We start from the raw sequence: 15158 nt of genomic DNA on the forward strand, positions 1-15158 counted from the left end.
TAATGATGTGAAATTATAGATTGTTTTGCATAACATAGAGCACTTATTTTTAGGTTAAGTAACAGTAAACTAACATCTTAAATGTGTCATCCTTAATAATAAATAATGGTTGCTGATCCAGTACATTTTAACTTTCCTCCAATTTTTTAGGTAATTTCTCAAAGATTCTGAAGTTTTATAATCTGTAGAAATATGATGAGATTTTGGAATTAATCTAGTGTGTTAATTCCCAACTTTTCCGAGTTTGAGGTTCTTCCTAATGTTAAAAAAGGTCACTTATCCCCATCCCCACCCTTCATAATAGTGACTGTAACTTTGGTTTAGAAAATAGGTACTGACTAAAAGCTACTTTGAATTCCAAAGCACATAATGTATCTGTTTACATTTTGAAAAATAGCTACAGGTGTGTTTGAGATACACATTTTTTGGTACACCTATAGATTCATGGCTTCCACATTAACTCCATTGGTTTGGGGTCAAAGATCTAATCCAGTGCTTTTCTATTATATGTAAAGAATCATGAGGTTCAGAGATAAATGACTATAAAATCATACAGCTTGTTTTTGGCAGAGCCAGGTGGAAAACCCTTGTCACTTGGGTTGGTACCTTTATTACTATTGCTGCTGATAAAGTGAGAACATATTTTATTTTGTTAATTGCTTTTAAAATTATCTGAGGAATTTTCTTTTAAAATAATTGTGCTTTTAAAAAAATGTTGGTTTTTTTTTTTTTTAATCAGAAAAAGGAGACGTGAAGTCAAAGACTGAAGCTTTGAAGAAAGTAATCATTATGATTCTGAATGGTGAAAAACTTCCTGGACTTCTGATGACCATCATTCGTTTTGTGCTACCTCTTCAGGATCATACCATCAAAAAATTACTTCTGGTATTTTGGGAAATTGTTCCTAAAACAACTCCAGATGGGAGGCTTTTACATGAAATGATCCTTGTTTGTGATGCATATAGAAAGGTAAACCAAACCGTAATTATTTCCAAATATTGCTTTGATTTTTAAATAATTGTAAAGTTGGTGGTGTGGGCTCTGTTTTAATTTTTAAAATTAAATCTCAGAAATGTAAGTTTTAGATTTGAGCAGAAGTTGTAAAAAGTTATTGTGAAAAGTTTTATTGTTGCTTTTTTCCAGTTACTGTCCATGCATTTTTATGTGTTATTAATAAAAAACAGCGACACATAGAATATAAGACATTGATGTGATAAGTAAAAATTGCTTTAATCTATAGGAGTCTGATGGAAATTGTATAATAATCTAGGTGTTTGTCCTGAAACCTACTTCCTAATTTTTTTTTTATTGAAAAATTTTGTATTTAAACGTTGTGGTTTTTTGTAAAATACTGGACTCAGCATTTCATATTTGATTTTTATATCAGGATCTTCAGCATCCTAATGAATTTATTCGAGGATCAACTCTTCGTTTTCTTTGCAAGTTGAAAGAGGCAGAATTACTGGAACCTTTAATGCCAGCTATCCGTGCTTGTTTGGAGCATCGACACAGCTATGTTAGAAGAAATGCTGTTTTGGCCATCTATACTATCTATAGGTAAACAAAGGTCCTCCTTTGGCTTACTTCTATATGGACTGTTTAGTCTTTCAGACCAGAAGAAGTTTCAGAGTGGTTCCTTACAGATTTTATGTACCTTGCAAATATGTTTTGATTAGCCTGAACATTTTTCCTTATTATCATTAAGTTGTTAACATTGAAAAGTCAAAAAGATCTGGCAACACCAGGTCCTGGTTTCTGCATGACAGTAATCTGCTGGAAGTGAATGGCAGGGGCCCCGTTTAAACAGGTTGTATGCTGTCCAGTTTACATCTCTACCTGTCTTTCTCAATTTTAGTACTCCAACCCAAGCTAATTAATTTATTGACTTGCTTAGCCCATAACTTTGAGGTTTTGACCTTATTTTAGAATTCTCTTTTTGTGGGATGTGGGTCTTTTCTTTTTATACTTAGAGGCCTTAAGGAGAAAACCTTTTAATAGGAAGGGTTGCAGTTCTCAGCTGATTCCTGTTCTTAGAAAACTGAAAATTTTGGACTTTAAAAAGCAGTTCTAAAAAGGCAGTTTTAAAGTTTGAACTTTAAAAGAGTGAGTTAGTAGGCTGGAATGCTTGGTTTTTACAGTCACTGGTGTCAGTCTATTTAGAATTAGGATGTAATTTATATAAACATCTTTGTACTTTAATAGTCAATAATTTAGTAATTTCACAGTTCTTTCACTGTTATATTGGACTTTGCTATCTGTTCAGGAAGGTGGTAGTCTGGTTAATAATGTAGAGTTCTTTGAAAGTTATCATTACAGATTACACAGATTTCAGAATTTAAACTTACAGTACACACAAAAAAATTATAATGTTTATAGGACAACTGGAAATTTGAACAGTCTATATGATGATAGTAAGAAATTATTAGTTTTTACTACATGATAATGTTAGTTTAAAAAGAAAGTTCTTAATTTTAGAGAAGCATACTGATACATTTACAGAAGAAATGTTAAGTGGTCTGGGATTTGTTTCAGAATAATATGGGAGGAGAGGAAGTGAGACATAGGTGAAACCAAAATGATTATGAATTAATTATTGTTAAAGTTAAGGGGAAAAAAAAGCTAGGGGATGGTTTTTATTAAGCAGGTGTTCATTGTTCTGTATACTACAAACACTTCTAAGTTTTCAAAGTAAAAAGTAGATAAATACAGTGCATAAATAATAAAATTGAAGGGACTATTTCTTCTCCAATAATTCTTTTTTTTTTTTTAATATTTTAAAAAATTTGTAAAGGATTGGCCACTGGAAAAAAAAAAAAAAAAATTTGTATGGCTGCATGGAAGCTTAGCTGCAGCATGTGGAATCTTTAGTTGTAGCATGTGGGATCTAGCTCCCTGACCTGGGATTGAACACTGGCCCCCCTCCATTGCAAGCACAGAGTCTTAGCCACTGGGCCACCAGAGAAGTCCCTCCAATAATCCTTAATGTAGGATCTTTCAGTACCTCAAGGTTGTCATTATGAGCATCAATATTATAGCCCTAAAGTATATGAAAGAGAATTATTAGAGCTGTCCAGTTGATAGATAGCGTGTTGAATAAATCAGCTTTCTCTAATTTGAACTAAAAAACAATTCGATAAATAGATGAAGATATAAATTTCTGATTCATCCTCACAATTTTCTAATTGATTTAAAGTTTAAAAAAGCAAAACAATTAATAGTGGTATAAGGTTTGATAAAGGTTAATTTTGGTAGAGTCCAGAGAGTTACTAAATATGAATATTACCTGTTTTATTTGAAGAAACTTTGAACATCTTATACCGGATGCTCCTGAATTGATCCATGATTTCCTGGTGAATGAGAAGGATGCAAGTTGCAAAAGAAATGCATTTATGATGCTAATTCATGCAGATCAGGTGAAGTACTTTTAAAAAAATACTTTTATGACTATTTAAATGAGAATTAAAGATATTACAGACACAAGTTTTTAGTAATTTTGTTTGTAGTACATATGATTTGTATTATTTTGATTTTTTTAGATTTTTGAATTTAATTTATATAAAAACAGAGTTTAAAAAATTCGTTTTGTGGTATATTGCTTATGTATGTGTTCTTTTCTTTTTTTAAGTAAACACCAGACAGACATTTTTAATAACAGCCATTTTACAGTTCTTCCAGATTGAAATTATTGTTGCCATATGCTTTGGCACCCAGGTTTGGGGCTTTATTTTTCCTTCTGTTGGTAAAGATCTAAAATTGTTTAATAGAGAAAAACAGAAGTTCTTTATAGGGTCTGTCCTGAGCCATAGCTTTGAAAGAGGGTGGACTTCAATGTAGATGTATGTTTTTGTTAGGCTTTTCAAACTTCGTAAGTAAATGTCAGCCCTATATCCAGCTCTGCTGGTAATTAAAGTTTATTCTTCTGCTGCTTAGCAGAGATTCTGCACACATTGGTGGCATTTAATCTTGGAACTTTTGCCATCCAGTATTTATTATCAAAATATGCATGAAGACTGAAAAATAATGGACTCTATCCATTCTTCTGAAATCTAGATGCTATCATTTTATCTTTGTAAACAAGATTATAAGAATGCTGCTTATTTAGGCCACAGAGTTTTGTCCTTTTGTACAGTGGTTTTATTGACCTGTGTGTTTGGTATTATGCTATTTACCTACATAATTAGAATTTGAATAAAATTTATTGATACTTTTACTGTAGAGATGTTGATGAGACCATAGGTATGTTCTCTATGTTACATAGTAAGGGTGTGAGAATCAGATTTTTATTTTAGGTCTCAGAAATAGGAATAACTGTACTCATAGGCAATTGGTTTGTTTAGGTTGTGTAGATACCCCGAATCAGGTAATACATAGTGTTTTTCTCCTTAGTTTTGCTGCTATAAAATTCTTGACGCTAGATTTGTGGCCCATTTCTATTAATAGAAAATATATTTGACTTTGTATCTTTTATTTATGTGTTAACCGTTATTTTTTTCCTTCAATTAATTTTTCTTTGCCCTGATTTCCTCATTTGTTTTAGGTTTAGTTGTGTATGTTTTTTAAAGTTCTTTAAGTCCTTTTATTGAATGAGGTTGAGTTTGATAAATATATTCTTAATTTTTCAGGATCGAGCTTTGGATTACCTAAGTACTTGTATTGATCAAGTTCAGACATTTGGAGATATTCTTCAGTTGGTTATTGTTGAACTAATTTATAAGGTAAAACTAATCTATAATGGGTAAAATTAAGAGTTTGAGATAAGGTTAAACAATCTTGAGGGCACAACTTAATTGATGGGGTAACATGTTTTAACAGTAGAAATATTCTGCAGCATGGCCTATTAAAGTCTTCCCTACCCCCTTTGGTTTGTCATATTTTCCAAATTCTTCCATTCTTTCTAAATCTCCATAAAGAATTCTGGAAAAATTCATGGTTTGACCCAATACATATGTGAAGAAATTGTGGTGTACTGCTCAGTCACTGAATTGACTGTGAATTAGGCTTTGAACTAAAAGTCAAGATCTTTTTTTGAATACATACCCAACTACTTTGGAAATCTAAAGACAAATGAAAAAAAATCTTAAATATATTTTTGTTCCTTGTTTGTAAAAGAGAATAGAAAGATTTTAAATATGTTAATATGACATTTTATGCCATTGACTCACAGGAATTTTAAAACTTGATCAGAGATTTGGGTTTTAAAATGAAGTACTTTATTGACAACATTTTAATTCAATATATCCTTCAAAATATCGATTGTATCTTAATATTCTGAGAAAATAAAAGATGCAGTAACATCCAGTTTTACTATTAATACCATTGGAGGCCAACAAAAATATATGTTAGGAATGACTTTTATTGCATAGAATGGCATGGACATAATACATAGCGGACCCTGCTAACTCATTACATCCTCTTTGCTTCTGCAGGAAAGAGGCCTCTTTCAACACAGGGTATCCAGTCATTTTGAATTGACATTTAAGATGAAGCCAGAACTATGAATATTACATATGTAAATATATAAATGTAATTCATCTGTATGGTTTAGGGATGCCACTGAGATTCTCAAAAGTAGGAGTTCTCTGCTGTCCAATGACTTCTTTGTCTAGTAGGGTCCAGGTTGTAGTAAGAGGAAAGAGGTTTTGAGTCTTAGTGGAGTAATAGAGATTTGACTGTGTACATTTTAGAAAAATCTAACAAATGCTAACTTCAAAAGAGAAAAAATAAGAAATATTTACTTCACAGGTAAAAGTGTTAAGATACATTTAGAATGGAATAGAAAATGTTAATTGTCTTCTCAACATTGAATATGGTCCCAAATAATAAGTACAATAGTAGTACTTGAAAAAGAAGTGCTCTTGCTTTATTAAAAAGCTAGTATTTTTCTATTATTATCTATTGAAATTCATATAATACATCATGTTTACCTTTTTGATGTGACATCCAGAATAGAAATGTAGGACCAAATTTAATACCTGTTACAGTATGCATGTTAGTTACTTGGTTAATGTCTTGTGTATAGTGTGCATGTCTTTAATTATAAGCCATCCGAAAATCTTTTATGAAAAAGTGGAAATATAAATTATTATTGAATGAATGAGTAGCTGTAACAGTTGGTTATTTGAAGTAAAATCTATTTCTTCCTGAAATTACCAGTGTTGTATCACGGTGTCTCATCCTGCATTGGCCGACATCTCTTAGCTTTCAAATGAAGAAAACTATGGCAACCCACTCCAGTGTTCCTGCCTGGAAAATCCCAGGGACGGGGAAGTCTGGTGAGCTGCTGTCTATGGGGTCGCACAGAGTCGGACATGACTGAAGCGACTTAGCAGCAGCAGCATATCCCATAAGCTGACATCTGTCTTTAAGAATGTGTTTGAAAGCACGTGTTCCTGAATTCAGTTGAAACCTGTGTTTTCTTCTCCAGGTCTGTCATGCTAATCCATCAGAAAGGGCTCGTTTCATTCGCTGCATCTATAACTTACTACAGTCATCTAGCCCTGCTGTGAAATACGAAGCTGCTGGAACATTAGTAACACTCTCTAGTGCACCTACTGCCATCAAGGTCCTGTCCTTTTTTGTGTGTCTGTGTGCCAGTTAGACGATAGATATGCTGTCTTCTCACTTTTGATTTAGTGACGTTACAATCAACTACAAATTTTAGAAAATTCTTTGATTTCCAATGTAGTCCAACCTTCTTTTCTTACTTTTTGCTTTCGTATGTATATAAAAAGTAAAAGTGACAGAATAGCAGTATTTTTAGTTTCTGAAACTGGTATTTTAAGATCTCCACCCTATACTTCAGTCACATTAAGAACTAGATCTGGGGAAATCGATGCTGAATCCTAAATGACGGACCCTAAAAAGGTTCCAGTGAATGTTTTCAATAATGAAATATTTTAACGTACTCTCTCAAGACTATGTGAGGAACCCTACTCTATTCATAGAATGAATTATTGTAAAAACCCAGATTGTACAAATAGGGGAATTTAGTGCTTTTACCACCAATACTTAAAAAATTCTTTTTAATGTATTATTTTGAAATAATTTTAAACTTACAGAAAAGTTGCAAAAATAGGTCAAAGTTCCCATTACCCTTCACCCAGCTTCCCATGATGTTCATGTCTTGCATAACAATTGTGTAGTTGTCAAAATTAAAATTACCATTGGAACAATATTGTTAACTAAACTATAGACTTTATTCAAATTTCACCAGTTATCCTACTAAAGTTCATTCTCTGTCCCAGAATTCAGTCCAGGATCCCATGTAACACTAAGTTATCATGTGTTACTGTCCTCCAGTCTGTGACAGTTCCTCAGCCTTTCCTTGTTTTTCATGACATTGATACTTTTGAAGAGTACTGGGTCAGTTTGTTTGTAAAATATCTCTTAATTTTGGTTTGTCTGGCATTTTCTCCTCATTAGTTTAATGTGCAAATATTTTAGGGAAATACCACAGAAGTGGTACACCATTCTCAGTGTATCCTATCCTACATGATACTGATATACCTTATTACTGGTGATGTTAACCTTGATCATTCGATTAAGGTGGTCTCTGTCAGGTTTCTCTACTGTTGACTTATGATTTTTCCTTTTGTAATCAATAAATATCTTGAGAACATACTTAGAAACTGTGCAAATACCCTATTTCTCCTCAGACTTATACCCAACTAGTTTTAGCACGTATCAGTAGATCTTTCCTACAGCAGTTTCTATTATATTCTAATGGTGATTTTTTGTTAGCCTCATTCTACACTTATTATTTGGAGTTCTGCAGGGAGGAGCTGTCCATTCTCCTTCATCCCTTCTTCCCTCCCTCGCTGTCTCCTTTCCTTCTTTCCTTCCTTTTCTTCTTTATATCAGTATGGATGTTTCATTCTATGGATTATAATCTAATATTATTATTTTGTTGATCAAATTGTCCTAGCTTTAGTCATTAGGAGCTCTTTCAGATTTCTTTGTCCTTTGCTTTTAATGACTCAGAGCCATCTTTATATTCTTGATTTTTTCTGTTCTATAATGCAAGTGGGTTAGAGTTTGTACCTAAACTAAAAGTTGCTCAGTAGCTAAACTGTTTGGGATTCTCTATCTGCTTTTTTCTGCCTTATTCCTTAGGTTCAGCCCTTAATTTTTGGCTGTTAATGAGGGTTCCTACCTGTAACAGCCTCTTCTCATCCTTTTAATTTGTGATGCTTCCAATTTTTTGTAATTTAAAAAAATAATGAAATTTGTTAGAACTTGGGTAGTAGAGGGACACATTCCTCTGAGAAAAATGCATAAATTTTCAGTGCAGGATAGTGAATGTATTTTGGCTTCTTGGAGGCTTTACTATTTTCAGATTCTATGTTTAAGATAGATGAATGTATTCTTAAAATGTATTTCTTTTTTTTACATAGGCTGCTGCTCAGTGTTACATTGATTTAATTATTAAGGAGAGTGACAACAATGTAAAGCTTATAGTTCTAGATCGATTGATAGAATTAAAAGAACATCCTGCTCATGAACGAGTACTACAGGTAAATATTTTTGAAACAGAGAAATCCTAAATAGAATCTTCTTACAAATTGAAATAATTCCCAATACTTTTCATCTTGGTTAGCTTAAATGCTTGGAGATTTTGGCAGTTTAAATTTTGGTCAACTAAGGTATAACTCTTGAAGCAGCGTAGCCTTTTGTGGTATTGTCTTTGTTATTAAAAGGAATTTCTAACATGAATTAATGTGTTACCTTTTATCTTTTCTATTTGTACTGCACTTGGTGTTCTTACCAGTAGAGATATATTTGTTTTAGTTTTAATTTACGTTTTTTGCAAAGTAATTAACACCAACTGAGAATGAAAGATGATTAGATTCTAGAAAATTATCAATATACCTGTTTAATCTGTGACAATGATTATTGTAAAACTAAAGCCCCATGATAAAAATAAAGCTACATTCAATGCTGATCCTGGATCAGAGTAACAACAAAAACATTTTCCAAAAGGACATTATTGGGACAGTTGGAGAAATGTGAATGCAAACTCTGTATTAGTTAATAGTATCGTTAATCAGTGTTAAGTTCTCTAAATTTTATAATTGTGTTATATACGAAATTTTTCTTATTCTTGGGTATACAGTGAAACGTTTAGGAGTATAGAGAATAAGACACAGCAAATGTGAGCTATTAACAACTGGTATGTATAAGTGAAGGTTATAGAGGAGTTTATCCTTAAAAATTTTAGAACATTTTTATCAGAATTTTTTAAAAATATAAAGTTTTAAAGAAGTGAAATATTTTGTTTTGCTATATTTAAAAATATTTGCTATAGAATTTTAAGTATACTTCTTTAAAATATTAGTTTCCTACAGAGCCAAAATAACATTACCACACTTAACAAAATTGTTAATGAATCATCCAGTTTTCCCAGATATTCTTAAAACACCCTTTTCGTTTGATTTTTCCTATTTATAGCCATACATCACACTTGGTTGTGATGTATGTAATTGTCATGTGTGGTTCCTTAAGTCTCTTAATTTGAGCAGTATCGTTTTTTCAGAACACTGACTTGTTCGAGAGACTCCTTCTGGATGTATCTGGTTACTTTTTTCGGTGTCATTTAGCTGGTTGCTCTGACTTCTGTATTTCCTATAAACTGCACGTTTGAGCTAAAGCTTGACAGAGTCAGAGTAAACATGTTCAGTTTGAATGCATCATATGTGATATTACATACTTCATGTTGCCTTACATCAGGCAACTCAAATTATCTGTTTTGTCCAACAGTAGTGATTTTATTATTGATCATAGAATTAAGGTCATGATAGAACCCTCTATTCTACAGTTAAGATTTTCTTCTTGTGACCAGAAATACTGATATTAATTCTAGATTATTTCTGTTCTTTTTTAGGATCTGGTTATGGACATCCTAAGAGTTTTGAGCACACCAGACTTAGAAGTACGCAAGAAGACCCTGCAGTTAGCACTGGATCTTGTCTCCTCTAGGAATGTTGAAGAGGTAAAACAAAATTCTGACAGCACTTTGTAAGCCATGAAGCCAAACATGATGTCATTCTCACTTATTTTTGCTTTGTTCTACAGCTGGTTATTGTCCTTAAGAAGGAAGTAATTAAAACAAATAATGTGTCAGAGCATGAAGATACTGACAAATACAGACAACTCCTTGTGCGAACATTGCATTCCTGTTCTGTCCGATTTCCAGATATGGCTGCAAATGTTATTCCTGTGGTATGTAATTTCAGTGATCTTAATTTTGAAATTCTCTAAAAATAAGAATTAGGAAATTTTAGTTATTTGACAGTTAAATTCTAGAAATCTCAGCTTTTTATAATCACTAAATCTCATGGTCAGAAGAGATCTTTGTCTGCTACTAAGCTCAAAAGGATAAGAACTCTGACTTCTTTCTCTCACATCTTCACTGAAAAAACAACAACAAAAAATAATGACAAATATACCTCCATATTATAACTCATGTTTGTTGGTGGTGGTTTAGTTGGTAAGTCGTGTCCGACTCTTGTGACCCCATGGACTGTCTGCCAGGTTCCTTTGTCTATGGGATTCTCCAGGCAAGAGTACTGAAGTGGGTTGCTGTTTCCTTCTCAGGGGATCTTCCCAATCCAGGGATCGCACCCAGGTCTCCTGCATTGTAGGCAGATTCTTTACCAACTGAGCTATGAGTGAAGCCCTTAATGTTTGTTACTATTACCTATAGTAAAATATTCTGTGTATATAAATCAATCAGTAGGGCAAATAAGTTTCTTTCAGATAATCAATTAAGATAATCTCTTAAATTTGAAGGATTTAGAGGAAAAACTAGCATACCAAGAATGTTTTTCTTTCTGTCATTGTCAGACAAATGAGGTATGTTATTGTAATTTGAAATTTTGACTTTGAGTTCTGAATTTTCTCTAAAGTGATTTTACTTTTAGTTACAACTTTGTGTGTCTGCAGTTAATTTATTTTGAATTGTGGATTTCCAGCTTCAGTTTTTGTTTTTTTTGGTTATGCTGGGCCTTCGTTGCTGCACATGGGCTTTCTCTAGTTGCAGCGAGCAGGGGCTACTCTAGTCGTCGTGTGTGGGCTTCTCATTGCAGTGGCTTCTCTTGTCGCAGCACAGACTCTAGGGTGATGGGCCTCAGTAGTTGCGGTGCACGGGCTTGGTTGCTCCAGGGCATGTGGATCTTCCTGGACCCCTGGACCAGGAATCAAACCTGTGTCTCCTGTGCTGGCAGGTGGATTCTTATCCACTGGACTAGCAGGGAAGTCCTCTAGCTTCAGTTTTATCATGTGTTTTGTAATAAACTTCGCTGCAGGTAAACTGAAGAGTCATCATGCCTTTGTTTACATAATGGGACTTGTCTCTCAACTTACATTTTGCTGTGTATTTGAGAAGTATTGTTTATTTTCTTTGTAAACTTGTTCAGTTTACTTATTAACCTTAGGTAATAGGTAATTTTCTTTCTGAAAATGTGTAATTGCTATCCCTTTTTATTATTCTTTTAGTTAATGGAATTTCTCAGTGACAGTAATGAAGCAGCAGCTGCAGATGTTTTGGAGTTTGTTCGTGAAGCCATTCAGCGCTTTGATAACCTGAGAATGCTTATTGTTGAGAAGATGCTTGAAGTCTTTCATGCTATCAAATCTGTCAAGTAGGTTTAAAATCTGTTTAAATGTAAAGTTAAGCATTTTACCAATTTCTGTCTTTAAGGGTAAGTTCATAGAAAATATAAGACAGGAGAGCTGTCTTAAAACAGTTAAGACAAAATGAGACAAAATAAATGTCAGAAACATGTCACCCCTACTCTCACTCTTAGTGAATCCATAATCTATCAGCAAAAAAATTTTTGGTAGGTAGGTATGATTTAGATAGGTTTCTCCATTTTCATTTCCTCTAAAGCATCATAAATTCTAAAGTGACTAAGAAACATATTTTTATTTATTTGTTTTGTTATGTACCTTGACCAAGTGGGCTTATTACAGGGATGCAAGACTAGTTAAAAAAATTCAATCTATGTAATCCACCATATTAACAAGGGAAAGAATTACCCCCACCCTCCACCCCAGCACATAAAGCAAAACTATTAGAGCTAATAAATGAGCTCAAGATTGCAGCTTACAAGATCAGTATTAAGTATCAATTGCATTTTATACACTTGCAAGGAATAATCTGATAAGGCAAATATTTTTAAAAGGTATTATTTTGGGGATACCATTATTATTTATATTCCCTCTTTAGCATTTACTGAAGTGGAGGATTGAAAATAACAGCCTAAATCTGTTATGTTTCCCTTCAGATAGCCTTTGCTAATGAGAAAGGACTATTGCAGCTGAGTTTGCTTCATTTAAATCACCTGATGGATTGTAGTAGCCTTGCCTTATATCTGCCTGTATAGAAAAGAAGGGAGTACAATGTTGGTTTTATGATATGAAAATGTATTGAGATTTATGGAAGTGAGAAAGATTTGTTTCCTTTCTGGAAAAAAAAAATCATGTCAAAGTTTAGCTTTTGGCAGCCATAACCTCTTAGGGTTTCAGTTTCTAGAATTTTTTTGGAATAAATTTAATGAAAATCTTAGGGAAAAGATGACTGAAGACTTAATTCACTTCAACATTTTTAACTAGAAAATTGTTGCTTGCTTTTATTTGAGGTTTTTTTTGTTGTTGTTTTGATTCTCTGCATTCCTTCCTTTTTCATTGGTCTATTTGGCATCCCTGCCTCTTCAGTGAATTACTTTTTATATAAAAATAATACATACTTTTAATAGTGGTAGGTTATAAAATCAAATTTACCTTAAATTCTGTCTGAAATGAAAGACAACACATGTCTGGGAAACATTTGGGTATTTTATTTTTTAAACTCCTGGGTTTACCAGTTGTAGAATGTTCCTAAATAAAAACACTTACTTTCCTTTTAATTCTTGTGACTTCAGGAGAAAATCAAAGAAACTTAGTGTCTTGTTATATTCTTTCTTAACATTTCATCCATAGTCCCTTGGAACTGCAGAATATTTTTTTCTTCCTTAAGCTTAAACTCACAAAAAAAGATCACTGCTTCAAAATTTGTTAGCCGAGTCAGTTCTTCGTAACTTGTATTCTTGCCTTAGGATTTACCGAGGAGCATTGTGGATCCTGGGAGAATACTGTAGTACCAAGGAAGACATTCAGAGTGTGATGACTGAGGTCCGCAGGTCCCTTGGGGAGGTATGTTTTACTTTAATAAATGCTAGTTTATGTGGTGATTTTTATTTTAGTAAATCTGACTTTTATGTGGTGATTTACTTTTGTGTTTTTATTTACTAGTGTTTGGGCTAAAGAACATTGAAAAAATTTTAATTACCTAGATAATTAAGCCTCTGGTCAATGGGAAATTAGGGGAGTTGTCCTCCCCTGCATTGATAACACATGTTCTTTTATCTGTAGTATTTACCATTCTGGATAAAATTTTATTTGAACAAAAGGTTATATATTTTAAAAAAGGAAAAAGAATTGTAAAACTCTGCTTAATCCTCTGTGTTATAAAAAAAAAGAATTCTTGTAAGAACAGGGCTGACTTTAGAATACCTATTTATGTACTAAAACTGGCAGCATTTTCCTCATCTAAACAAGCCCATATAGTAGAATAGAAAGGACAGTGCTTGTTAGGAACCTGGATTCCAGTCTTGCTTCTGCCAGTAATAACTCTGGGACTTTGGATATAATTTCCTTAACCTGACTGGACATCAAGTTTTTCATCTATATAATAAGGTCGGTAGATAATGATTGACGACTCCTGGAGCTCATAAATTAGATGATAGACTGGTATTATGGAGAAGGCAGTGGCAACCCACTACAGTACTCTTGCCTGGAAAATCCCATGGATGGAGGAGCCTGGTAGGCTGCAGCCCATGGGGTTGCTAAGAGTCGGACACAACTGAACGACTTCACTTTCACTTTTCATTTTCATGCATTGGAGAAGGAAATGGCAACCCACTCCAGTGTTCTTGCCTGGAGAATCCCAGGAACGGCGGAGCCTGGTGGGCTGCCGTCTATGGGGTCACACAGAGTAGGACACGACTGAAGTGACTTAGCAGCAGCAGACTGGTATTAAGAAATAAATGCATAGTATCTACTTGGTTTAAAAGAGAGGAAGTTGGGTGACTTCCCTGGCATTCCAGTGGTTAAGACTCCACACTTCCTATGCAGGGAGTGCAGGTTCAATCCCTGATTGGGGAAGAATTATTGGATATTTAAATATGTTTGGCTTCCTACTGATATTTGATGTTTCCTTTTGATTTTTAGATCCCAATTGTAGAGTCAGAGATTAAAAAAGAAGCTGGTGAATTAAAACCTGAAGAAGAAATAACTGTGGGTCCAGTTCAGAAATTGGTAACTGAGATGGGCACCTATGCAACTCAGAGTGCCCTTAGCAGTTCTAGACCAACCAAGAAAGAGGAAGAAAGGTAATTTGCAGCACCTGGGACCTGCGAGCTATACTTCTGTGTATAAAACAGTCAGAGGACTTCTTTCTCTTATTAGTTTACTCTTTTGATCCAAATAGAAATCTTCACTATTTAAGATACTTGGAAGGAAAAGGATGTTTAAGTTCTTTCTTCCAGAAATTGTGTTAATAGTTTTAATTCTCTGCTCCTAATAAATATTCTCATTGAACTGTGTTCTATTTAAACTAAGATTACTTTACTCACATAGAAAATACTAAGTGGAGGTAACTAATGATATTTGAGTTTTATTTCCAAATAACATTTGGAAAACATATTTTCAAGATTTTGCACTTCTGATTGATGGAAAAAAATTTGATGTTTTCCTCCATATTTGCTCTCCAATTATATAGTGAAGATGATGAAAATTTTGACGATGTCTAAAATTTTAATGGTTACTATGTATTAGGCATTGTACTAAATAAATAGCTTGTCTCTGATAGTCTTTGACAGTATTCTGTTGATTAGCCACATTTCATAGAGGAGGAATTTGAGGCTTAAAGAGGTTTGGAACTACCCAAAGGGATGCAATAAATGAATATACACCTTTAACAGTTTTCTGTTTATTTATTTAGCTCTTTTAACATTGCAGATGTGTTAAAGCCATGTATTTTTTAAAATCTTTTTCCTTTTTTATTCTGAGAGGTAAAGAGGGAGCTAGTGGAGATTTTTATCATCGAAGGGTGGCAGTGA

General features: G+C 33.4%; 1 protein-coding gene across 1 annotated transcript in view; it reads left to right on the plus strand.

Annotated features, from left to right (window-relative positions):
• Positions 1-15158, plus strand: part of COPB1 (coat protein complex I subunit beta 1) — a 34706-nt gene that overhangs the window by 3764 nt on the left and 15784 nt on the right. The window contains exons 3-13 of the mRNA XM_086339885.1: positions 740-969; positions 1388-1557; positions 3299-3413; positions 4623-4715; positions 6425-6562; positions 8394-8513; positions 9881-9988; positions 10072-10218; positions 11494-11639; positions 13095-13191; positions 14269-14429. Coding sequence (XP_086196011.1) covers positions 740-969; positions 1388-1557; positions 3299-3413; positions 4623-4715; positions 6425-6562; positions 8394-8513; positions 9881-9988; positions 10072-10218; positions 11494-11639; positions 13095-13191; positions 14269-14429 — 1525 coding nt within the window. The remainder of the gene's footprint in view (positions 1-739; positions 970-1387; positions 1558-3298; positions 3414-4622; positions 4716-6424; positions 6563-8393; positions 8514-9880; positions 9989-10071; positions 10219-11493; positions 11640-13094; positions 13192-14268; positions 14430-15158) is intronic.

This window comes from Bos grunniens, chromosome 15, assembly GCF_055505025.1.
Source record: "Bos grunniens cultivar Pamir isolate PY7600 chromosome 15, Bosgru_T2T1.0, whole genome shotgun sequence".
NCBI classification, from domain to species: Eukaryota; Metazoa; Chordata; class Mammalia; order Artiodactyla; family Bovidae; genus Bos; species Bos grunniens.